This window comes from Spermophilus citellus (assembly GCF_964194105.1).
Source record: "Spermophilus citellus genome assembly, chromosome: 17".
NCBI classification, from domain to species: Eukaryota; Metazoa; Chordata; class Mammalia; order Rodentia; family Sciuridae; genus Spermophilus; species Spermophilus citellus.
This window is the reverse complement of record NC_138199.1, coordinates 34,225,829-34,251,490: the sequence shown is the minus strand read 5'-3', so window position 1 is coordinate 34,251,490 and position 25,662 is coordinate 34,225,829. Positions and strand designations below refer to the sequence as shown.

The following is a 25,662-nucleotide window of genomic DNA, read 5'->3' as shown; positions in this document are numbered from 1 at the left end:
CCATTTTCTGTCCCCACTTCCCTGATGTTGATCAACATACATCTCTGATGAATTTGTTTAAATCTGTTCTCTGCAGTCAGATAGGGTGGCCTGTGGCTCTTTGAACCAAGTCTGTCCTGGCCTATCTCAGATGTTCTCACTTAATCTTCCCCAGAGAAGTTGGTATTTTCACTACTCTTTCCACTAGTAATTCTTTGGGTCAGTGTCAGAGCCATCTAACATTATGTTTTTGAAATATTTCCACTTTGTTCTGGAAGTGCAGTCAGCTTAGAAAGAAATCTACCTCTCTGAGCCCTTCCTGTGTTCCTGATCAGGGCTGGCTTCCCTGCGGTGTGCAGAGGACCTGTCAACTGTACTCTAAGGATGAAGATTTGAAAAAAACAAAGCTCATCTTTTCCCTGGAGTGGGAGGGTGGCTAAGAGCATTCAGATATTTTGAGATGAAACTGTTACCATGGGAATGTTTCCATCTCTCCCTTAATAATGATGGGTAGAAACAATGAACAGTACAGCTCTCAAACTCTAGAAAAAAAGGGAGCAGGAGAAGAAAAATGAGAGCTAGAAGAGGTCCCAAAGATAGAATTGCTTAGTTCAGTCAGAACTCCGCCTTGGCTGCATTCTAGGAGAATGCGAGGCATTCAGGGGTCAGCAGTTTCCCTGAGGTAGGTGGGTGAAGATTCTGCAGTATTGTTTATAAGAGGGCTAAGTTGTTCTTCCCTTCCTGGGCTTTGGGGGCAGTGGCAGCGGCAGCATGGGGACTGGGGAAGGAAAACTGGAGACCTGATAAATCCAGATGCTTCTAAATACATTTCCATTTTTGTCTAGGAAGAGGTCAAGCTGAGAGTCTCCCAATCCCCAGGGACTCAGGCTGTCTCCTGAACGTAGAAATAATGCTGGTGCACATTCTCATCCTGCAACCCCAGAATTTCCTATGTCTCTTGACAAAGGCCCATAACCAGAAAGCAAACATCCCTTCCACCAATTACTTGAAGCACTGTAAGGGTCCTCCCAGGGCACTGCCAGCTGAGCTACTGTTTCTCCAGAACTTTGAGAAAGAGGACAGATGACTCATTTTTGAGGGAAAGAATCTGACTTCTGTGACAGACATTTTGCCCTTGCCTGCCATAACTCCATACCCTCTCTAGGATGGATTTTGTTGTTATTGTTTCTATTTTTTAAGAAGGGGCACCCTAATAGGGCCTGTGCTACAAAATGAATGGGAATCCAATCTGCTAGCTGGGAATTTAAGAACTCATATTGATGAACGGGGTTGATATGCAGTCTGTGTGCCTCATTATTGTAAGTACCCCTTAAACATCATACAAAGATGAGGAGATGTATACCACTCTACTGAGAACTTTCACATACAATGAACTGACCCAAGACAAGGATTGCTCACTTACCTAAATCCTTACCTGATCATTCCCCAGTACTAGGATTTCTTGAAGTATCAGGATTCAGAATCTAAATTTCTTTCTTTCTTTTTTGGAATCAAGAACGTAAGCAGCACTTGAACACTTCCTTGAGGTAGCAACTAAAAGATTATCCTTATAGGAATGCAGTTTAAGGACCAGAGGCAAACTGGATTAGGTGAACAGTCAGAGGACCAAGGATCAGTCTTCCTTCTCTGAATAAGCACTAATGAAGCAAACCATACAGTTGATCCTGTCTCTCACACACTCTAGAACCTCACATTTTCTGTGCTAAAATTTATGATACCCCAAAAGGAAATCAGTTTAAAAATATGAATAAATATAAGATCAGTAAAGGAAATGCAACTGGGAGCTCTAAAGATAGGTGGTTCCATTGACCCAGAGAAATCAGCTGGGAGACACCCAAGGCAAGTTTCCTTGCTGGATTTCTCAGTCACTTGGCTTTGGGATTTCCATGATCCTGGTCACATAGGAAAACTTTGCCGATGATAAAGCATCTCTTAATTCTGACTGTGGGCCAGAGCTTCTTCACTTGGGTGTAGAAGGTCATTTTTGGCACACAGTAACTGTGAATCCTAAAATGTGGCAGAATCCTGGTGGCGAAATAAGATGATACTATATCTGTACCTGGCTGGCAACAGTTACATTCTGGTACATGTTTCAGTAGCACAGCTTTCAGATGAGCACTATTCTGTTTCAAGAATATTATTACACAGTATATTTTTCAAATTCAGCTGCTACTTTGACAGACTTTACTGAAGTGTCTCAATTTTTTTACAATACTAAGCTGGAGGAAATTCCTCTAATGAGGTGATTATTGATCTCTAGTCCCAGAAGTATGAGGAACACAGGCACTTGAACTCTTGCAGCATAAATGAAACTACTCTTTATGTATGAACTGTTTAGGGTGCAAAGGGAATGTGACCTCATCCATAAAGTTCCTGGCAACTTCTCAGCTGGAGGAAAATCTCTCGTTTTCTTAAATTCCCATTGTGCTTGATCTTACCTATTACAGTTCTTATCATTTCTCTACCTGTGGTAGATATTTATTTACATATTACCTCTCCCTACAGTACTGGAAGAGCTTTTGAATCAGGTACTCCCCTTGTAACTAATTCATTTTTATTTCTAACACCCCATCCAGAATTTTATACAAAGGCAGTTTCAAATACAAGTTCTTAAAAGAATGAATGGCTAAGTGGCATGAAGTCCTTCCTGATAAACAGTGTAAGTAGTAGGAAGAGAGAGATCATTGAGTTCAGGCCAAGGAGCTTTGGTGACTAGGTGACTTCAAGAAAGCTCGTCCTCAGGTGGGCATCATGGAGCATGCCTATAATCCCAGCAGCTTGGGAGGCTGAGGCAGGAGGATGGCAAGTTTGAGGCCAGCCTCAGCAATTTAGCAAGACCCTGTCTCAAAATTAAAAAATAAAAATAAAAAGGGCTGGGGATGTGGCTCAGAGATAACATGCCATTAGACTGGCCTAGAACTTGTGATCCTCCTGCCTCAACCTCCTGAGTTGCTGGGATTATAAGCTTGCACCACCACACTCAGCCCTGAGCTTTATTTAAGAGTGATGGAATGATCATGAAAGAACTCAAGTATAAGGGTGGCAAGATGACTGGTGTAAGAATAGATTTTATAAGGAAAAGAACAAAATCAGGAAACTGTTGCATCACCTGTTCTCCCATGGGAGTAATGGCGTGATGGCATCATTTGTGAACCAGAAAACAGGCTCTCACTGGACATCAAATTTGCCAGTGCACTGATCTTTGACTTTCCAAACTCCAGAACTAGGAGAAATAAATTTCTGTATCTTCATAAGCTTTATATGGCTATAGCAGTCCAAATAAACTAAGACAGCTCCAATACTCAAGAAAATCAAAACATTCTCAGCCCCTGTGGGCTACAGAATCTCCTATTCTCCTGGAGAAGGTGGTTAAATAACACTCATAAAGGGGGGAGGAAAAATCCCAATACTTATTTATAGAGAGGGAAAGAGAATGACAAAAGTGAATTTATTTACAGAAAGAAATGGCGAATCTGGAATTCAAACCTGGGTCTTAGCTTCTACTCTCCCATCTCCTGCATTCCCAGTATTACTAAGAGATCATGTAGTCCCCAGGGCCGCTAGTTGGTATTCCCACAAGGGCTATGTGACAGAGGAGCTGCTTCTCAAGTAAGGGTTGCATAAATCAAGAAAACTAAGTTAAAGTCAAGCACGTTGATATACAGCCCTCCAGCCCTAGTACTTTAAGGTATATGGCAGGCTGATGCAAGGATCCAGTCAGTACTCAGTTCAGTGTCAGTAAGATATGGTTGGGCAGAATGAAGACCAGGAAAGCTTCCTCACATTCAGTTCCTGAGGCACAGAGGAAAGGTAATTTACTGAGACCTGGTTAATATATCAATTTCCACCTTATAACTCTTAGAAAGGATAAGAGAATCTCTGGACAAAACACAGGTGAGTGCAGGAGTGCCATACTGGGAGGGAGAGGTGGACAGAAGTGTACCAAATGCCAAGAAGTAGCTTCTGGACATTGTCAGGCAGGCCTTGACCTCCCAAGACCTAAGGGATAAAGATATGGGAGGAGATGGTTCCAGTTAGAGGGAGCATTGCTAAAGGCCCAACAGAGAATGGGCAAAGTGCCCATTTATGGTGACTATAGTTGAATGGGAAGAGTACAGATTTGGCTGCAAAGGTCTGGGAACAGGTTTGCAGAGCCTTGTAACAGAGCTTAAGATTTAAATTTTATCCTGAGGGGAAGACGTTGAAAGTTTCTTTTTTTTTTTTTAATCAAAATTTTTACTAGCAAATTTATAACTTAGCTGATCAAATAGATTGCAACTTCTTTGAAGGCAAAGTCTGTATTTTGGGGTTTTCAATGTCTAGTGCAGAAGTTCTCAAACCTTTTACATGCATCCAGACTCATGGGTTGAGGAACAGGAATAGAGGGACAGGGACAGTGATGGTTGTTTTTTTTTTTTTTTTTAATTGGTCAGTGATGGTTGTTAACAGCGATTTTGGTGGCAAGTCTTTTGATTCGGTTGGTCTAGCGGGGTAGGGGGTGGCTCGTGAAAACTGCATTCCTTACAAGTTTCCAGGTGATATGACCACACTTTGAGAATCTGGAGAAAAGGAAAAAGATTCAGGTGGAAAATCAGTAAAAAGGGTCATGGATGTTTGGACACATTCAGCTACTCCTGCTCCAAACGGTATATAGAAGTGGCTGGGATGGAAGAGGCTAGAATTATAGAACCTCAGAGGCTAACTGCAGAAAGATAAAAATAGTTAAGTTAGTGGCAAAGCTTTATTCTATTTGCCCCCTCCCCAATAACAGGCTCCCTTTCCAAGGTATTTTTTTCATTTATAATAGGTCAAAAGATAAAAAATAAAACAGTATTTTTTCAAATTAGCAATTTAAGAACAATTAAATGAAGTCATAAAGGGTGTTTGTCAACAGTTCTATCCCTACTTCCCTCTCTCAGTTATCTATACCTGAAATAAATCTAAGCACTGTGCCTATACCCCTCCCTCTCAACAGATGCCAGTGATTACCTAGTGACATCTACCACAGATGAGGGCAAAATCCCTTGGAAGAACTGAGAGGCTTCCAGAAACTCTGCCTTGCCAATTTTAACTCTTTTTAGTAATGTCAAAACTCTTCAGTGGGGTTTATCCTCCTTCATTTTTTCCTTCAGTTTGGCTATTATTATTATCATTATCACTGGGGATTTAACTCAGGGGTGCTTCACCACTGAGCTATACCACTAGCCTTTTTTATTTTTTATTTTGAGACAGGGTCTAAGTTTGCTGAGGACCTCACTAAATTGCTGAGGCTGGCCTCAAACTTGTGATCCTCTTGCCTCAGCCTTCTGAGTCACTGGGATTACAGCAATGTGCCACCACACCAGGCTCAGCCAGGCTTTTTAAACAAATAAACCACAAATTTATTAAAATACAGATAATAAAGCCCACTGGGTAAAGGTCAGCTCCTATAGTGAAATAAGTACTATATGGGGAACCAGGATGCTGGGTTTCAGTCCTAGCTCAGGCACAGACTAATAGCATGGCTGTGAATCAGTCATTTTCACTTTCTGTGCTCAGTGTATGCTATAAAAGTGTGGAGTTTGACAATGCACATTGTCTATTTTGACTTTAAAATCTAAGGAATGGGCTGGGGATGTGGCTCAAGCGGTAGCGCGCTCGCCTGGCATGCGTGCGGCCCAGGTTCGATCCTCAGCACCACATACCAACAAAGATGTTGTGTCCGCCGAGAACTAAAAAATAAATATTAAAAATTCTCTCTCTCTCTCTCTCTCTCTCTCTCACTCTCTCTTTAAAAAAAAAAAAAATCTAAGGAAATAAGAAACATCACATGGTTATATACACAGGGGTGTATTTTCCCCAGGTAACTGGAGTTCACAATAAACATTCTCATGAGATTGTATGTCATTTACACAATTGGACACACTGAAAACAAACATCGATAAAGGACCAACAGAATAGCTCCGAGCAAGTGCTCAGAAGCGGAATTGATCTTCCTTTACCTTCTGAATGTCATATTGCCCTTTGAGGTTATTAACCCCAGCTTGGTCAGAGCACCATGTTGCTGTGAGCAATATAATCAGGAAAAGTAAAAAAAAAAAAAGTCTCCTATATGCCCAATCTTAGTTTCCATACAAACAAAACATGACTGCAGTATTTTTACATCTTTCCTAACACTATAATTTTTCAAATTCTAAGACAACCAGATAATTTGATGCCTAATAAATGCTGCCATGCATCTTTCCATCAGTTACACTAGGGGTTGATCAAATCCAGACCACTAAAAATTTTTGTATAGAATATAAGCAAAGAATGGCTCCTACATTGTAAGTGGTAAAGAAAAATAAAATATTCTATGGCAGGTAAAAATTGCATGAAATTCAAATTTCAGTGTGCACAGTCTTATTAGAATGCAGTTTTGTTTATACATGTTGTCTATAACTGTTGTCATGCTAACACAGAATTTAGTAGTTGTCAAAGTCTCATAAACTGTCAAATCTTTATGGAAAAAAATACAGCATATCTACCTGTATCACTGGGTTATTTGATTTTAAATTGCAAATGTAAATTATGAATAAAAATGATAAAGAAGAAAAACAGTGTTTTTGTGAGATTTTTTTTCTTTCAATTCTGGGGATTGAACCCAGAATGATCTACCACTGAACTATATCCCCAGCCCTTTTTTTTTTTTTTTTTTTGGTACTAGAGATTAAAACCAGGGGTGCTTTACCACTGAGCTACATCCCAGCCTTTTTTTTTTGGTACTGGGGATTGAACTCAGGGGCATTTGACCACTGAGCCACAACCCCAGCCCTTTTTTGTATTTTATTTAGAGGCAGGGTCTCACTGAGTCGCTTAGTGCCTTGTTTTTTGCTGAGGCTGGCTCTGAACTCGTGATTCTCCTGCCTCAGCCTCCCCAGCTGCTGGGATTACAGATGCACACCACTGTGCCTGGCTACAACCCAGCCTTTTAAATAAATTTCCCTTTTAAGACAGGGACTTGGGGCTGGGGTTGTGGCTCAGTGGTAGAGTGCTCACCTAGCACGCATGAGGCACTGGGTTCAACTTCAGCACCACACAAATGTAAAATATTGTGTCCACACACACACACACAAAAAGATGGTCTTATTAAGTTGACTAGAGCCTCACTAAATTGCTGCGGCTAGCCTTGAAGTTGCAATCTTCCTGCCTCAGCCTCCAGAGTCACTAGGATTACATGCCTGGCTGGATTTTTGTTTTTGAGTGGGATCAATCCTTCATGGATACAGATGAACAACTGGATATTTTGAAGACAACATTATACTGACTTATGCAGTTCATACAAAAGGGACATCAAAGCTAACCACAGTTGTATTCTAGGGGCCAGAGAAGATTCATGCTCTACTACAGAGCTTGTGCACTCACCTCTGTTTCCTCCCTGACATTCGTTATTCAGCTGCCTTCCCTCAGGTCAAGAGAATTCTCATTTCATTCAAGACTGACTCATCAGGTTATATCTTCTTTGGTGCATTCCCTAACAGGTGATATGAGGTGACATGTAGATATGCACAAACAGATAGTCCAGATATCCATGGTCCTACTTTTTTTTTTTTTAAGATAGGTTCTCATTAAATTTGCCACGGCTGGCTTTGAACTCGTGAATCTCCTGCCTCAGCCCCCTGAATAGATGGTATTTACAGGCGTGCATCATTGGGCCTAGCCTACTTCTTTTACAAGCCATTTCAAAACGGTGATATGCTCTCCAAATGCCTTACATCTGAGCCCACTCCTATTCTGGCATTTATCAGCACCAACAGTATAAAAAATTACTCATTTTTTGGTCAAATGTGAAAAAGAAAAGACATGAATGGCAAAAAGCAACAAACCCTTGAAGTTACTTTAGCCATAGGACTACAAACCTTCAAAGTGATATTTCTTCACAAAACTGCTGTATTACTTATTAAAACATCATAGTAAACAGCCTCAAAACTGTCCATTTACAAGATAATGCAACTGGTGTAAAATCAAAGATTTCCTTTTAATTCTAAGTCTTATTTTCTTCATTTTTCCTTAGCACTCTTATAGCTTGCGTCTACTGAGCAATTATGAAAGTCAAGAAAGCCTATTATTGTATTTTCCCACGTTAATTTGTCCTTAAAGTGCATGTGGAATAAAGAAAAATGTCCACATGAGCCTACAGGCTGAGGAGGAGGAAGCAGTGAGGATGCCCTCTGCTTGCCACCCAGCCTGAGTGAGGGGGTCCTGCCAAGAACAGGAGATAAAGATGAAGGCAGCTACCATTCTGCCTTCTTGTGAATCAAAGACACTTAGCTTCAAATGAAAAGATTGAGAGAGAAAATCTAAACATACAGAGTCACCATTTTTGCCTCTTGGCAAACTACCTTCTTTCCTCTCTTTCTCAGAAATGTAATTTTCTATAAAGCACATTCATTTAAAACGATATTGCAGTTGAAATGGAAAAAAAAACTTGGGAGAATTAATTGTCATTAAAATGTGGTGTATACTACTTTACAAGCTTATAGTTAGTGAGTTATACTGTCACTAGTTGTTTGGGAAGTCTAATCTTATGAGAAAATGTTCCTCAAAACAGCAAAGAAGAAAAATTATGTTAGTGGAGAAAATGAACATGGAAACCACAACAGAAGCCCTATTATTATGGTATACATGGGGGAAAACTATTGACCTTTTCTATGAATAGATTTTCTTATAACTTTTAAATAGATATCCTCTTAAACTTATAAATCATACTTCACTATTTTCCAAATTTTTTTGTATAAAAATATTTTTCAAACTAATAAAGATAGAAACCAGAGGACTGGACTCACATCTGTGCAGAAATATTTACTTTGTAAGACAAAAAACTCAAGATCACAGTACACAGCATTAATTTATTTAAATACTTGAAAAGGTCAATGATGGAAAAAAATAGGTTTATCATGAGAGTTTATATTCATTAGATTTATTTTACCATTTAAAAAAGTGCTGCTTCTAGGTTATCCTAGCAGATATAGAACACTTCATGATACATGCAGCTACTGTAATATACTATAATAGACACAGCCATTATAGAATGATTTATACTTTGGGAGGAAATTCCAACAGTAGTAAGGGTAACTTGTTTATTTAAACTAAAAACAGTGATAATATACAAATTATCTTTCTCATTTGATTGAAAGGGCTATAAAATTTCACATACTGACAAAGGAAGCAACATAATCACACAGAGAACTCCTCAGCTCATTGCTTTTACCTTACTGCCTCCTTAAAGGAGAGTATACACTCAGCTATACAATTTTCTAGACTGCACAACGGCTTCAAGGCTGGCCTATCATAAGTGACTGAAAGTAAATTGTGTTGGTAAGCAGACATTGACTTGTGTGTTTTTAAAAATAGAGAGAAAATGGCAAATTGTGTCTCATGTACCCAAAGGATCATTTTGAGTAAATGTGAAATAAATAAGTGATCCACAAGTAAATATAATCTCTGGAATGACTTAAACCAAGGAGAGTGAGCCAAGTGAGCATTAACAATACCATGTAGAAATGTCTAGAAACATCATTTCTAGAACTCAGTTTGGGAGACCATATTTTACCTGAATATATACATTATTTACAAAATATTCCCTTTTGGCCTCTGAAATGTAGCCATTTTAGTTTGGCTATGATGCTGTTTTCTTTCCATATGCTAGCCAATACTGTAGTTATTACTATCATTAAAATATTCTTATGCATGAATTACAAATATTAATAAAGTAACTCTGCATGTATAAATATCTCAATATTTCTAGCAGAATTTAAAGCATTCAGAATGTACATAAAAGTATCTGTTTTTGGTAGGGCCAGTATTTTTTTTTAATCATCGCTGTTTCAATAATGCTTTGTACATAGCAAACCCCAAAACTGCAAAAACAGTAGCACCAAAACTTGCTCGGAGCCAAAACGTGGAGCTCTTGAGGTCAGCTTGTGTCACATGCCTGTAGTCAGAAAATATAATTAATATTTAAAACATGGTTAGTAGGAAAATCTCACACCAGTCATATAACAGTCTACTTTTAGGGAAGTATTAGCACACTTGTCAGACTAATTGCATACAGTAATGCTTACCAAAACCTTTATCAGTACAGCCATGTATACACATTGCTTAGATAACCACCATCTTAAGAAAATAATATAATGCAGACAAATTAGTAAAAGCAAATGTCTTTGATACTACTTGGGAATTGGCATCTAAAATTTTGAAATTTCTTCACATGGTAAATGAAATTAGATAAATCAATCCATCACTTTTTAATACCACCATGGTCCTGTGAAATGAGAATTAAGGCTGGGTTCTCATAATTTTGAGGGTCATATTCATGGAATGTAAGGTATAATCTTCTATCCCAGGAACTAAAAGCTATCTTGTAAGCAGTTAAGCGACAAGTGACAATACTTTTTTAAGAGCAAAGATTTAAAGTCAACTTTGGAAACAGTGGGTTCCATTAAAGTTTACCCCCCAAAAATCCCAAAGGGAATGGGTAAGATTTGCCAGTTTAAATTAATTTGGTTACTACTAATTAAACAGAAAACAAAAACAAAACCAAAAACAAAACCCTGATGTTAGTCAGACAGGCAGTGATAATGATACCAAATAAAGGACATAATGTAACATGATGGGTTGAAAGGTAATGACATAAAAGAAATCATCTGATGCATGACAAGAACGGGGACAGCCTGTACCACAAACTGAGTTTGTGAGCATGCTCAGTTAATAACACTGCTAAGCACCCTCAAGAGTCTCAAGTATGACAGCTTACCATGAAGAGGATAAAGCTTTAAAGTAAAGGTTGGAACATTTTATTCAAGTGTCACTGAAGTCTTAGTTTAGTGAACACAACTGAGGTGATGTAAAAAACTTCCAAAATTAAAAGCTTGGAAAGCCTATCTAGTTTAGGTTATTTTACAACTAAGTTTCACAGATTGAAGCAAAAGTTAGACATCATTAAAAGACCAAGACATTGATATATGCAAGAGTATGAATTCAAATTGCAAAAAAACTACTGTGCCTCAGTAACAGTCACAGAATGATTAGATTAGTTATCACAAAATGCAGTCTGTACATCCCTAGAAACAAAATTCCACAAGTCAGTGCTCCATGCTCATCTCCATGACCAAGTAACACATGCCATTCCCATTCCTCACTCTTACCAGTTTAAGGAAGAAAAAAAAATCATTCCTCATATAATTATTTTTCATAAAGCATAGTGATAACACACGTTCATTTTACCTTCCAAGTTAGTTCTTTCAACAGGCAATGTTTTATTTTTAAAAAAAAAGTTAGAGAGTTTCATTTTTTCTAGCTGGAAAACCTCTAACAAGGTCAACCCATTGTTGTGGGAAATGTTACCTGGCTTCAAGAAAAAGTGGACCAGGAGATGACTCCATGAAGATGGAATCTTCTACAGAGCTGACGGCGTGCACCTGGTGAGTAATACTGCCTTCGTCGTCTGCTAACAGCATGGCACCCCACTCAGCTACCCGGGCTCTTAACCTTTTATACACATGCACACAGTTTGCAGTTCACAGCAGAACTCATGAAAGAAGGGACTCAAAATAACATCTCTCAATTAAATGTCCCACGCGTATACTAAGTTGCCACCCTATATGATGCATCTCATGCCTTCTATAATTAAAATAAATGTATTCCCTAGCAAATTGCCAAACCTAAAAAAAAAAAAAAATTCTATATGTACTCTTAAACATTCATACACCAACAAGGAAACCTAAAGCTGTCACATACATTCTATATATCACTCTGAGGCTAGTCTTGATATATCTGAAACACTAAGAGAAGTCCTTGAAAACAATACCCAAAACAGTACCTGACAACATATGATAATCACAGTATTCATTCAAAATGAGGTTAGCAATTATTAGTCATGAAGTTTATTGATGCTTCTATAATTCAAAACTATCAAAAACTACAAATATACATCTGTGAAAATTTGACTCCAACATCCCAAACTCATAGACCACCAATGACTTGTGATGAGAAAATAATGTTTACATCTCTAATAGTGATGTGCAGAATTTCAAGTGAAAGCACAGGCAAAATGTCTATTAGAGCTTTTGCTTCAGCTTTGGTTTCCTAGTACTTATCTTCACTGATAACAATTTTTACATTTGTTCTTTAATCTGGGGGAAGAAAGGCATTAGGATTATAGCTAGTCATAATCATAATGAAGATAAGTCAAAATGACTTCTTTTTAAAATATTTTTTAGTTGTCAATGGACATTTATTTTATTTATTTACATGCAGTGCTGAGAATTGAACCCAGTACTTCTCACATGCTAGGCAAGTGCTCCACCACTGGGCCACCACTCCAATACCTCAAAATGACTTCTTGGTAAATAGTCCTTGCATAGGGGTATCTGTTTCACATAGCTCCCTTGGTTGTGTTTTAGGAAAGCATTATCATTCATGAAATAAAAGTCTTCTGACTGACAACATTGCTTAGTTTTTTTCTGCATTTCAAGATATAATTGTATTTTCCCCAAGCTATGATATAGTCTTCAGAGGTAAAATAGAGGTATGTATTTATATATCAAACAGTATAGATACATACTTAGAAAAGCCAGTTTAAAACTTAAGGCAACTATTTATATATATATATATATATATATATATATATATATATTTTAGTTTTCGGCAGACACAACATCTTTATTTGTACGTGGTGCTGAGGATCGAACCCGGGCCGCACGCATGCCAGGCAAGCGTGCCACCGCTTGAGCCACATCCCCAGCCCTTAAGGCAACTATTAACTCAAAATATATTTCAATGGCTCCATCAATGTTATACAAATTGTTTAAGATACTATTAGACATGAAAAGCTACTTAGAGTACTATTTTATGTCTTTACTGAACATTTAAAAGCTGCACTACCAAGCTGTATTTATAAGAGAAAGTATTTATAATAGATGGCATACTTGTCATTGCTTAGATAATTGATATTTTCTGAATACAGAATAGTGTGATCTTAAATGTGTCCCATAAGTATAAAAAACTGACTTATGTTTCTCATTTCAGGTCTCAAACAGAAGCAAAGTAACAGTTTTATAAAACTGTATCTAGTTCATCTCTAAACTCAAGCAGAAATAATTCTTCCACATTCAAAAACAATTCTTTCAAAATGACTCACATATATCATCAGAATAAATTATAATATCTTATTGTATAACTTTTCTTCTTTTTTAAAGTTTACTTTCTTTTCAAATATAAAAAAAGTAATATACACTCATTAGAAAATATATGGAAAATAAAGCAAAGAAGGAAGAAACTAAGATATCTAAACTTTGAGTACTTCCTTTTAGTTTTTTTCTATGCATTTTCAGATAGCTTCAAACACAAGGTGTAATTTACATTTATATTAGTACATATTATATATATTTATATGTAATCTTACTATAAGAATTTTTCTATAGATTATAGAAATATCATTTTAAACAGCTGCATTATATTCCATCCCCCTACTCTGGCTATCTCCATTTTCTGATTACTAAAAATAATGAGCATCTTTCTACTATAAAATTTTTCTATTTAGGATACTTTTCCTTAGACCTCACAGAAATGAATATTACATGGTCAAAAATGTGTGTGTGTGTGTGTGTGTGTGTGTGTGTGTGTATAGAAAGGTTCTTTTTTGTACCCAGTGATACAGCAGAATCACCAATTTTTCCTACTATATGTGGAATATAATCATTTAGTTCAGCAGTATCTCTTTTTAGAACCTAAGAAATAATGCTGGAACATAACCCAAATTGATCATTTGAAGCTTGTCAGAGCTCTCAGATTCTTAGGTGGCAAATTCTGACTTAGAAGTGCTTAGGACTCAACTGTATCTTAGCTGTTAAGCTCTCTTCCATACTGGTGTGAGAAGCAACATGTTCTGATTTAGGTATCATTATGGTTTCTTCTTAATAATACAGATGGAAGAAAATGTTTCACAATTCAGGCAATTAAATGAATTGTTTCTATGAACAGTCCCTCATGGCATATGTAGGATGACCACGATCCTGTGGACTTTGCAATGACTACCTTAAAAGAAGGCAGACAAAAACACATTTGATTAACTCAACAATTTACAGTGACTATAAAGACATGAACTAAAATGCTTTATTGGCTCAATATATTTAAACAATAATAAAAAAGGGAAATTATCATTGTAATTTTTTAGAAATATAAAATACCAAATTCTAAAGGGTCCAAAGGAATTAAATCTATTCTAGTTATTTCCAAATAGGGTATTTTTAATATTCTAGTTGAGATTTTTTATCATCTGCATTAGGACTTTATGTGGACAATGTAGAAACTATATTGCAGAGACCTAAAAGTCTGAACATATAGAATTTAGGGAAGGGTGAGAACTCTGAAAGATCCAGATAACAATCAATGATTTTTGTCAATGGGCCTTTATTTATTTATTTATTTATATGTGGTGCTGAGAATTGAACCCAGTGCCTCACACATACCAGGTAAGTGCTTCTATCCCTGAGCTACAACCGCAGTTCAACCAATCTTATCTTACATTACTGGCTATTATACTAAGGAAAAGAAAAATTTAGTAGAACATACGCAAAAGCAGCAAAGGTAAGACACCCACAGATTCATTTTTATCAGTTTTTCTACATTTCTCAAAAATGAATTTGAATTTTTCATTCCTCTTGTCTTGCCATTTTATCCTTTCCAAATAGAACTCAGAGGTAAACAAATACACTAGTATGAATGGTCTTCTAATTTTATAACTCTATTTATTTATGTATTTTGAATACAAATTTTTAAAAAATAATTTGAAAGGGCCTATATAATTGTAATGCATGTGTACTTAAAGTTACTAGGGCACAGAGTTATCATATATCACCTTTTATCATTTGTAATTATGTATCTCAATTGAACACTATACTGAGTTCACAAAAATAATAAAAGTTTTGTTTCTAAATAGTCTGCTATTTCAAAAAAATAGAAAAAAATAATTCTGGACCTCCTTTCTTTTTTTACCTATCATTTTCTATATTTATTTCCAATAATGTCATTACTGCTAATAATATGTGTGTGTGTATGTATATGTGTGTGTGTGTGTATATACATATATATATACATATATATATATACATATATATATATAGTATGTATGTATGTATTTTTTCCTTTTTCTTTCTTCCTTTTTTTTCCCCCCAATCCAATGCTGGGGATAGAACTCGGCCTTGTGCATGACAGGCAACTGCTCTACAGGGAGCTATATCCCCAGCCCCAGCCCTGCTAATAATAATTCTCCTAACTGAACTGGAAGACATGAAATATTTTAATAAAATATTTCTCAAAATAGGTTAAGAAGTTGATGTACAGTATATATTAAAGATGAACTGCAACTCCAATCATAAGCAAGCTGTTAACTGAGCATGCCCAAATAGTGTTGTACTTTGGGAAAGGACACAGATAAATGTCAGTATCAAGAAATGCTTCATTCAGCAGAAGAAAAATCCAAATTTATAAATGATCATAAATACAGAGGAAATGCTCCACTATCTAATTGTTAAGTAGAGATATTTGAAGATAAAATTATGCAAACTCTACCTTCCTAAGCCCTTTAATACACTAACCAAATGGCAAATTTTTAAAAAATTATGAGCAGTAGCAGCTTACTTATTTACTTAGAATGTATAACACAAACTCTGGTATAATTTTAAATTTCACTGTGTGTACAAAGAACAACCTTATAAGAACTTCCATACAAGGAATGTAAAAGTTTCACAAGAAACTAAACAGCACTTCCTTGAATGTGTTATTTTACTATAACAGATATTCCAAGTACTCTTAGATTCCCAACATCTAACACTAAGATTCTAAGAATCCATCCTCTTCAGAAGGCAATCCTATGAAAAGGCAGTTCATTTTAGTCTGATGATAGTAAAATTCTTTCTTTTAAAAAAGGGCTTCCATATGAAATAACATGAGTTTAAACTACATAAAGGAGGAAGTTGGGTGATTATTAAAGGAATATGAGTAAATGAAGTAAATCATTAATGAGTGGCTTAAAACAAATGTCATGTATAGTCAATTTAAAAATACATTAAAAATAGTGTAAAAATACAATGGTAGGATGGCTATCCATCATATCTTTAGGTCTCTTTAAATAGTGTGAATTATGTTCTTAGTTGCCAAAGTAAAATGCTACTATTGAACTTAAGAAATAACATGAACAAATAATTTATATGGCTAATGCAAATAATAAAATGGAATGAAAAAATATCCTAAAAATCAAAATATTTTTTAAAGGAAATCACATCAAAATAATAAATTATAAAATAAAAAACTTGATTATAGTTTAGGAGAAGTGGGAGAATTATACATAGAAACCTAGCTAGAAAAAAGACTGAAAGTGTTAACAAAAAAAAAAGAAAAAAACTAAGCGACTAAGTACCACAGACAAACAAGAAAATGAATGCCTAAGGAAAATTCATAGCACACTACAATACAGTAACATTCTCATGCAAAATAGAAGTGTTCTCAAGTCAGAATAATAAATACTTAATAAATAGATATCCTGGGTAGTTCAAACCAACAATCAAGCTCATTCCTACACAACCAGTTTAATACTTTCATATTTTAAAAGTATTTAAAAATTAAAATTCAAAAGATGTTTTTCCCCAGTAATATTCCCGAAGATTAAAATCATCTGACCACGTTAATCATCCTCCAAATGTATTTAAATTCAAAACAATTCTAGTTATTCATAAATTATTCCAAAGAAAAACATAAACCTATACAGATTTTAAGGGTGAGACCATAATTACCAAAGAACAAAGTTATGTGAGATTGATCCATGAGTGATTTAACACTACACTAATATGTTGAATACACAATCAATTAAATCAGAAAGAAAAACATTTTTATTAGTACTTTCTATTAAAATATGTAGTGTCAGTAAAAAAGCTCAAGAACAAAGATATTTCTTTTTCTTTTTTCTGGTAAAAGAAGAAAAAAAATAAGTTTTCAGAAATTTACTCACTGAAACTGCCTAAACTATGAGCAGACGATAGCAGTTAATTTCAATATGATGGACTAAAGTCACTAAAAATGTAACTAAAATTCAAAAGAAATGTCTTAATGATACAATATTTAGAAAGATAAAGGCAGGTAACCTATCTTCATTTTCAAATTTGCCCCACTTCATAGCAGGTTACTATCCAGAGCAGGTACTGGAAATATTCCAAATGAATAAATCAAGGAATTGGGGGTCGAGGAAGAGGTGGAGTACGAGAAGATAGGAGAATGTGACCTCAAACATGTATTGTATCTGGTAGTGATTTCTATCTCAGTGATGAACATTTAAATAAAATGTACTAAAACAATGTACTAATTTGAGACCAGAATGTACCTACTGATATTTGTCTATTAATTTAATTCTTTACCTATTTTTTTTTCTTTTTAAAAAATTTTGTTAATACTGGGATTGGACCCAAGAGTGTTTTTCCAATGAGCTACATCTCTAGCTCTTTAATTTCTGAGACAGGGTCTTGCTAAATTGCTGAGGCTAGCCTCAAACTTGCAATCCTCCTGCCTCAGCCTCCTGAGTGGCCTGGATTACAGGTGTGCCCAGCTGTGCCTAGCTCTTTCCATACATTTAAAGAAGTTTTTGGCTTAAATAAAAATAACAAACTTTTATAATCTTTTACAGTAAATTCTAAATCAAATACTAAGCATGGAAGTTCTGATTTCTAGAAACAAAGATACAAGACTTAGTGTTAAGTAGGAACAAAGTAAAATATATCTTAAATGACTTTTAATTAATTAATTATTTCGTCTGCTTTTTCAGAATTAAGATATATATAGCATGGCAAACCAATAGTGACCAACCACCAAGGGCCGCCAATATCTGACAAGTAATAGGGAAAGGAGGTTTTTTTCTCACCCCATTATTCAAGAACTTTTGTGTGGGAAAGGAATAAATTGTGGGATAGAGGTGAACAGGGAGATTCTCATTTATTAGCTGTCCCTTTTTCCCTTTTTTTGCTCTCATTTTCTTGATTCCAGGCCTTAATACTAAGATTACAAACTAGTAGCCTGTAAACATGTTTTGTTCTGATTAGTACTTTTTAAAATTGCTATTCTTTAAATATTATTAAATTTCATATAAAAATCTTGGTTTCTTATCTTTTGTAAAATCATAAAACCTAGCAATACTGGGCCTGTACAACTAAGGGCCACCAGTGAACAGTGCTGCCTTTTAGACAGGGCCTCAGACCCCACCTTTCCTTGTTTCTTCCACTTTGGCTACCTTCATTCCTTTCCATTATCCATTTGGATCCTCCAGGAACTGAGTTTTGACCCCCACCCACCTACCTTAATTACCTATCTTTTTCCAAACACTGGAAGAAACTTCAACATAGAACCCCTAAAATTCCACTGTACTTGCATCAAATAAATGACTGATATACCAACAGGGATAAGGAAGGAGTTCTTTGAAAAGTACACTGGTTTCCCTATTCATCCTTCTCATTCTTGATTACCAGAGATGTCAGTATCTGTGCTGACACAACTATTAAATTATTTCCAGTATATAAATAGATATGAAAAAATATACTGATTTCTCTTTGAGGATTTACTATGAGTAATTTATGAGTAAGTACATCAATTTAATGCACATCTTAACTCATTTCATTTGGAAGCTGATTAAACCATCCTAGAAAAAAAATCACCAAAAATGGAGACAGGGAATCAATCTAGTATCATGGACAATATAGACTTAATAATAAGATATGTAGTTTGTAATGGGCAATTACTGGGAGCTAAGGTAGGTGCACAAAAAATAAAAGATCAAATACTTAGTATTTAGATACAATTACTACATTGGTGGGTCAGAAGAATGAGGCAAAAATTATATTGATTTTAGAAAAATCCTTTCCAAAATCTCTGATAAGACAAGATAAAATATGGGCTGGATAATAACATATTTTTAATTGAAAATTCCTTCCCCAAGAATCTGAATCTGTCATTGGCAAGAGTTGCCTATTGGAGTATGATAGGGCTTGGTTGCTTTACTTCTCTCTCTCTCCAACCTCTGGGTAATTGACATTATTTTTTATTAATAACTTGAAAGATATGACATATCTACCAAATTTGCAAATAACAAAATATATATAATGGGACAAATGATAGAAATAATGTTTGAAATGACTGAGCTAGAACAAATGGATCAAAAAGAATATGACATTTAATAGAGATACATATGTATCTGCATTTAAGTTCAAAGATCAAATACACAATTAGAAAGGAAGGGACATCTGCTTTAACAGCACATCATACAAAATTTTTTTTTTTATTTCGATTAACCCCCAGATAATAATATGTCGACAATAGGCTACTAAAAAGTTAATTCATGCACTGGACAGGTGTCCTCTTAAGTGTGGAACATGACTGCCCACTGTTCTGGACTAGTCAGACCACATCTGGAGCACTGTTATCTTTCCATCCTTGGTGGCACCACTTAAGAAGTACTCTGAGAACTTAAGGGGCTTTCAGATGAGGCCAACCAAGAATGATGAAGTCACTAGATCATCTAATTTTTAGAAAGACTGAAAGAAATGGGGATGTTCTACCTGGAGAAGAGAAAATTAGGGGAGACATGATGATCGTCTTCAATATCTGAAGGATTGCTATGTTGATGAGGGAGTAGAATAGTCGTATGTTGTTCTAAAGGGCAGAACTAAAACTAAAGGAGAGAAAGTTATAGGGAAAATATTTTAGTTTTAAAAAATAAAAGCAAAAGCAAAATCCCTCACCAAAGAAAAAAGCCATAAGCAAATAAACAGTACTCTCTCAGGAAGGCTTGCTAACAGGAGGTTAGGCCAGATGAATTCCAGAATCTCTTCCAACACTAGGATTCCCAACAGTGGAGCTCCTGAATGTTGTTTGGTTTGAACTAGCCTTGCATTTTCTCAGCTAGTCATCATGAGGGACTCTATCTGGGTTACTCCTTTACAAGGTGTCACTCAAAGAACAGAGGCAGAACTTTACAAATCAATGTGGTAATCCCTTCAAAGCAGTCCCTGAGATGGCTGCATTCTTATTCCAGAGCTGCTAGTGCTCAAAAAACCACTGAAATGCTTTTAAAATGCCTTCAAAACCAGTTTCTGACTCACATAAGAAATAGGTAACCATTTCATAGACACCACTATTATATTGCTGGTGGACATAAACCATGATCATTTGGTCCAACTGGAGTCTATTATTTAGCAAGTGTTCAATAACGGAACAAAAAAAACTGACCCATTTCTAATCAAAATCTGTATTTAGCTTGATCATCCATCGTAATCAAGCCCAGCTCTCAATGACATATATAAGTAACTTCAAAACCCTAATCCTCTCACATATAAATTTGACAACCAGATACATATATACTATATAGGTTCTTAAATGCTCAGAAAAAATAAAACTGATTTGAACAAAGGCAGCATGATCAGAATAAGAATATAACCTTTCAAGTTCATTGCTTTAAGGGAATGCTTACATCCTTTTTTTCTCTTTTTCTTTTCAAAAGCATATTATTTTATAGGAACATTTCATGTTTTGGCTCAATAATAAGACCTGAAAAACAATACTTCACATCTCTTTTTTTCCCTTTTCCATACTTTTGAGTCCTTAAAGCTGGTTCTTATCCTCACTGCCAGAAATCATGTTTTTTTCAAATAAGCATTCCAAGTACTTTTTTAAAAATAAGTAAAGGTAGGTTATAATTATAAATGGTTCAAGACTAGAGAATTTTTTCAAACCAAAATATTGTTCACATTGGTATAGTTTTGCTAAGATACATTATCTGAATATTAGCTGAGCACAGCAAAATAATCTTTCACTTAGGATGAATGTCTCTTTTCATTACTACAAAAGTCCTAATCTATTTCTAGGATTTACAGCAAAAAGATTTTAATCTCCCTAAACATATTATCTTCTAATATGAAAGGTATTTTAACTTTCCTAAGGAATTAACAAAAAAAATTCTTGAAATATACCTATTAACTTAAAAACATTATTATGGTTTTTTCCAAAACTGAACATTGTGGTCACAGTGAGAATTTTAGTGGAAGTTAGTTGGGTGTCAGTTGGTTTGTTGCGTATGTAGTGAATATCTGTATAATAAATAGTTATCCACTTTTTTTTTTTTGTATTTTAACAGAATGCCTGGTACCCAGTAAATAAAGTTAAGAACCTGTTAAGAACTGCAGTGAAGATTTTGTTCTTTACAGATTGCAGCAAGTCTGAGTTGAGGAAGTTCTGACAGATGCAAAATGTACACCTGTTGCAGGTGCACATACAGCGTAACCGGGCATGGCTGCGAAAACACACAGAAGGACAGGGTTGAGTTCTTACTTACAAATATGGCACAAGTCAGGGTGTGCCAACTTAAAAAAAAAAAAAGATTTAGGCATAAGCAACACTCTTTGAAGAAAGAAAAAGGACAGTGTGGGCCATGCTAAAGTTGTGCAGAATTCCACATGTACCAAAAAACAGAATAAGCAGTAATAGCTTCCTCCTCCCTCCCTATAGAAAGTATAGGGAACATTTTCTAAACACTTTAGCTTTTTTGGAGGGGGGTGGAATTATTATATGAGTTTTAGTGGAATAAGTATGCACAGCAATAGATGGCACCCTCATCTAAATTAATAAAAATAAAAATTGAATAAGCCATAGCACCCATCAAAAGGACAAGGTTTGCTAGCATTTAAATAACCATTCCCTCCTCCTCCCTCAGCATACACACATGCCTGAAAACCAGGAAGGAGAAGAGTGACAAATACATAAAAGAGTCAAAAGATGAGTATATTCAACCCTGAGAAGATATGAACAATATCGTCTTTAATTCATCAAGCACCTTGGCTCCCAAAGGAAATCAAAGTGCTTCATAAATTTCCAACAAAATATAGGGTTGATTTCATCTGCTACCAAAACACAGCAGCTAAGTATGATAGTATGAAACTCTGAGTAAGGATGTAAAAATCAACAATGGATCCAATTGAAATTAGATATGAAATTTAGGGAGGCTTTCTGACTCCTTTCTGGTTGAGTGGAGTTGCACTAGTTGGTACAGGCACATGGGGCAACCCATATCACCTAGGCCCTATCTACCAAAGTAGGGGGTCTCCAATGACTGTTCAGTGATCGGAGCCACTCAGACATACAAAACCATCACACCACCCGTGAAGAGGCACTGGCACAGAACCCATTCAGAAGAGCGCCTGATGATTCAATGCCATCACTTCCTGTAACACCTGATCATTTTTAGAGGCTTCTCAGTCAAAGGACTGGCCCAATCTGACTTGGCTTAGCTTGTAAGATCTGATGAGACCACAGCACACGGTAGCATGGTTGTGGAGATTAGCAGCATCCCAATAATGCCTAATTCTCAACATGGAGAAAAACAAGAATTAATTTTGAAAATTAATGCTCAAAAGACATTTCTTTTTAAAACCTGACTTGTGATGATGAACATAGCACTGCTACTAAGTCACTGCCAGCTGTCATACTGGAATCCATCTGTTATTTTATAAATTGAATCTGATTCTTCAACATACACAAGGCTCCACCCACCAAAAAGGAGAGATGCAAAGTATGCTTAGCAACAGGGAGATGCTTCATGAGAAGTAGTTTGGGATTAACCATATAAACAAGTGTCCATGTATGTACATTTATCATATATATACACACACACAAGAATTAAAGTAAACTGTTTTAAAGATGCAGATCTAAAAACACAGTTGCAGTTATTTACAAGATTTTTGAAAGTACATTTACATAGTAAAGACGACACCATAATAAACAGGTTAAATCTGACCAAGCAGTGCGTTTCTAGATAATTACTAAATGTTAATTATAGCAAGAAAGGAGATTTGGTCACCCTATAAGAAAATGTAAACAAAATTCTAAAGAAGTCATAAAGAAAAAGTAACTTACAAAGCAGTTTTTAGAAAGACCCAGATTTTTCTCAAATTCTCTATTCTATCAGTGTTGCCCATGTCTCGGGAGAGTCTGTCTCTGTAATGATCCTCTCTGTAGATAACATACATGAGAGTTTTAAAGCAACGGTAAAACATAAATAAAGTTTTGCTTATCTTATATTAATAGGAACAAGTTGTCTTCTAATAAAATAGAAATGTAAAGGTTTGTTGCATTTTTTAAAGTGTGAGTTAATGGAATACCAGGAAAATTAACTGATTTTAAAAATCTTTACAAATTAACACCTGTCTGGAAAACCTCAGTTTGTAGCAGTGTTTGATTATTACTCTATTTTACACTGTAGTTTTCATAAGAAGGCAAATAATTAGAAACTAATATAATAAAATATAGCATAAGCTACAGAGACCTGAGAAACGCACTGCCTGAAAAACTATTTTGTTACAAAACAGAATTTATACAAACACACTATTTGAGGAGAATGCCATTAAGAACCATGCAATTTTAAGGCAGTTAGTAAATTATGAATATAACCAGTTACGTGCTTGCACATATATGTATGTATAGATATATAATAAATGTACATGAAATTTGTGGCTCATAATACTTAATGCAAAACATTTACATACTGGAAATTCCAATTATAAATACTTTTTTAAATAGCACTTAAAGAAGACACAATATCCTGAAATCACATGTTCAACATAAATTGACAAAAGATTTTAGAATCCTTCACATACTCAAGGTCAATTAATCAACAAATATAAAAATGAACTTTGTGTATGGAAATGCATAAAGCAACATGATGTTAACCCCATTTTATTGCACTAAGACTATTTTTAAATGCTGGGTGGGAGGCTGTGCTTTATTAAATTATCCTGTTAAGAGAGCTATAGCCTACTCAAAAATATACAAACATCGTAAGAAGCACTGTTTGTATTATTTTACTATGGTACCCAAACCAAACTTGGATTTGCTCAAATTTGTACCTTCTCATTACAAAGTCTCTTTCTGTTGCTGAACAACTTCTATATGACAAAGATTCCCCCCTCATGGCTAATAATGGCATGCAATGTTATCATGAACCATGCAACATGAAAATGAAGACAGAGCAGGTACTTACGGGTACATGGCCATTGTTGTCAGTTTAACAAAGATATCCTTACTAGGTGCATCAGCAGTATTGCAAGTGAAGGCTTGAGGTGGAGGCATTTTGTGTTTCCTGCAGAAATCAGTAGGTGAGATACTATATTCTTGTTTAACTTCATGCAGGTCTGATTTTGCAGCTATGATTAAACAGGGTATTCTGCTGTCCATAAAGTGTTGCTATGAAATAAAAAAATGAAATCAAAATCTGATGAAGAATTCAAAAGTTACTATTCAATTCAATGTGAACTAAAAAATTTCTCTGAATAGGCAAAGTAACAATAGTTTCAAAGAGGAAAAATGACCCAAGAGGTAAAGTTTGGTAGTGGCCTAAGGACAGTCTGATATAATAAATATGATTAGCCCAACTTTTCTAATATAGGTAACAAAAGAAACCAATCCTAACTCTTTAGATTCACTATAATTTTAAAATATATTTCTTAAATTAAAAAAAAAAAAATAGGGGTTAGGGTTGTGGCTCAGTGGTAGAGCACTTGCCTAGCACGTGCAAGGTGCTGGGTTTGATCCTATGTACCACATAAAAATAAATAAAATAAAAGGTATCGTATCCACTACAACTAAATTAAAAAAAAAACACAGTAAACATTTTGAAATAAGAGATATCCGCCTAACTTCTAAACTAAAAATGACTATTTTCATTTTTTTATATTACCTCTAATCCTTGAGTACTTGTATTTATATATGTTTATATAGTTGCAGTCATGTTAGATGTAACTCTTTAAAAATGTAACACTGTATCTCCCCTATTTTTCAGAATTCAGAACTATCACTTTTCATGGTTGCTTAATCTTCTAGATTATTTTATCATAATATAAAAAACTATCTTTTTTTCTTTTCTTTTGGTACCAGGGATTGAACTTAGGGACACTCAGCCACTGAGCCACATGCCCAGCCCTATTTTGTATTTTGTTTAGAGACAAGGTCTCACTGATTTGCTTAGAGCCTTGATAAATTGCTGAGGCTGGCTTTGAACTCGAAAACTCCTGTCTTCACCTCCTGAGCTGCTGGGATTACAGGCATACACCACCTCACCCGGCTAGAAAACCATCTTTTAATAGTGTTGGATATCTGGAATATTTTATTTTCAGGCTATTAAAAATAACACTAGAATAAATACCTTTCTATTTGTAGCTTTTTCCTCTTACTGAATCTTGCTGATAATCTCAAAGTGACTGATACACTTTCCAAGACTCTGGTTTATCCCCTTGCTCTGGCTGTTATTCTTGGGTAAATGGCAATACATACTCCACATGCATTCCTAACAGCTAAGAAAACCCTCCATTAAAGCAAAAGTTCTTAACCAGGAATGCAAATCAGAATCACGTGTGGAAGAAAATTTTTAAAGTACATATGTCTGGGACTCTACCATTGCAGAATAAAACCAGAACCTTCAGGAATAGGGCAAAGATGTATATATTTTTTAAAAGCTCCACCAATGATCTTGTTGCATTTTTCTGGTTAGGAAACATCATGAAATTCATTAAAACCCCATATAAAATTATATTTAATCATAGTCTATAAGAACTACAA

The 25,662-nt window shown here is 35.4% G+C and overlaps 1 protein-coding gene across 12 annotated transcripts in view; it reads right to left on the bottom strand.

The window, feature by feature from the left end:
- Positions 1 to 7,525: 7,525 nt before the first annotated feature.
- Positions 7,526 to 25,662, bottom strand: part of RHOT1 (ras homolog family member T1) — a 68,781-nt gene continuing 50,644 nt past the window's right edge. For 2 of the 12 annotated variants that reach the window (XM_081270840.1, XM_081270843.1), the window contains exons 18-22: positions 24,089 to 24,291; positions 22,966 to 23,061; positions 21,224 to 21,346; positions 11,365 to 11,508; positions 7,526 to 9,952 (exon numbers count right to left, since the gene is read on the bottom strand). In XM_081270840.1, coding sequence (XP_081126966.1) covers positions 9,835 to 9,952; positions 11,365 to 11,508; positions 21,224 to 21,346; positions 22,966 to 23,061; positions 24,089 to 24,291 — 684 coding nt within the window. In that variant the 3' untranslated portion in view covers positions 7,526 to 9,834. The other 10 variants (XR_014019296.1, XM_081270845.1, XM_081270844.1 and 7 more) reach the window with 10 other exon arrangements.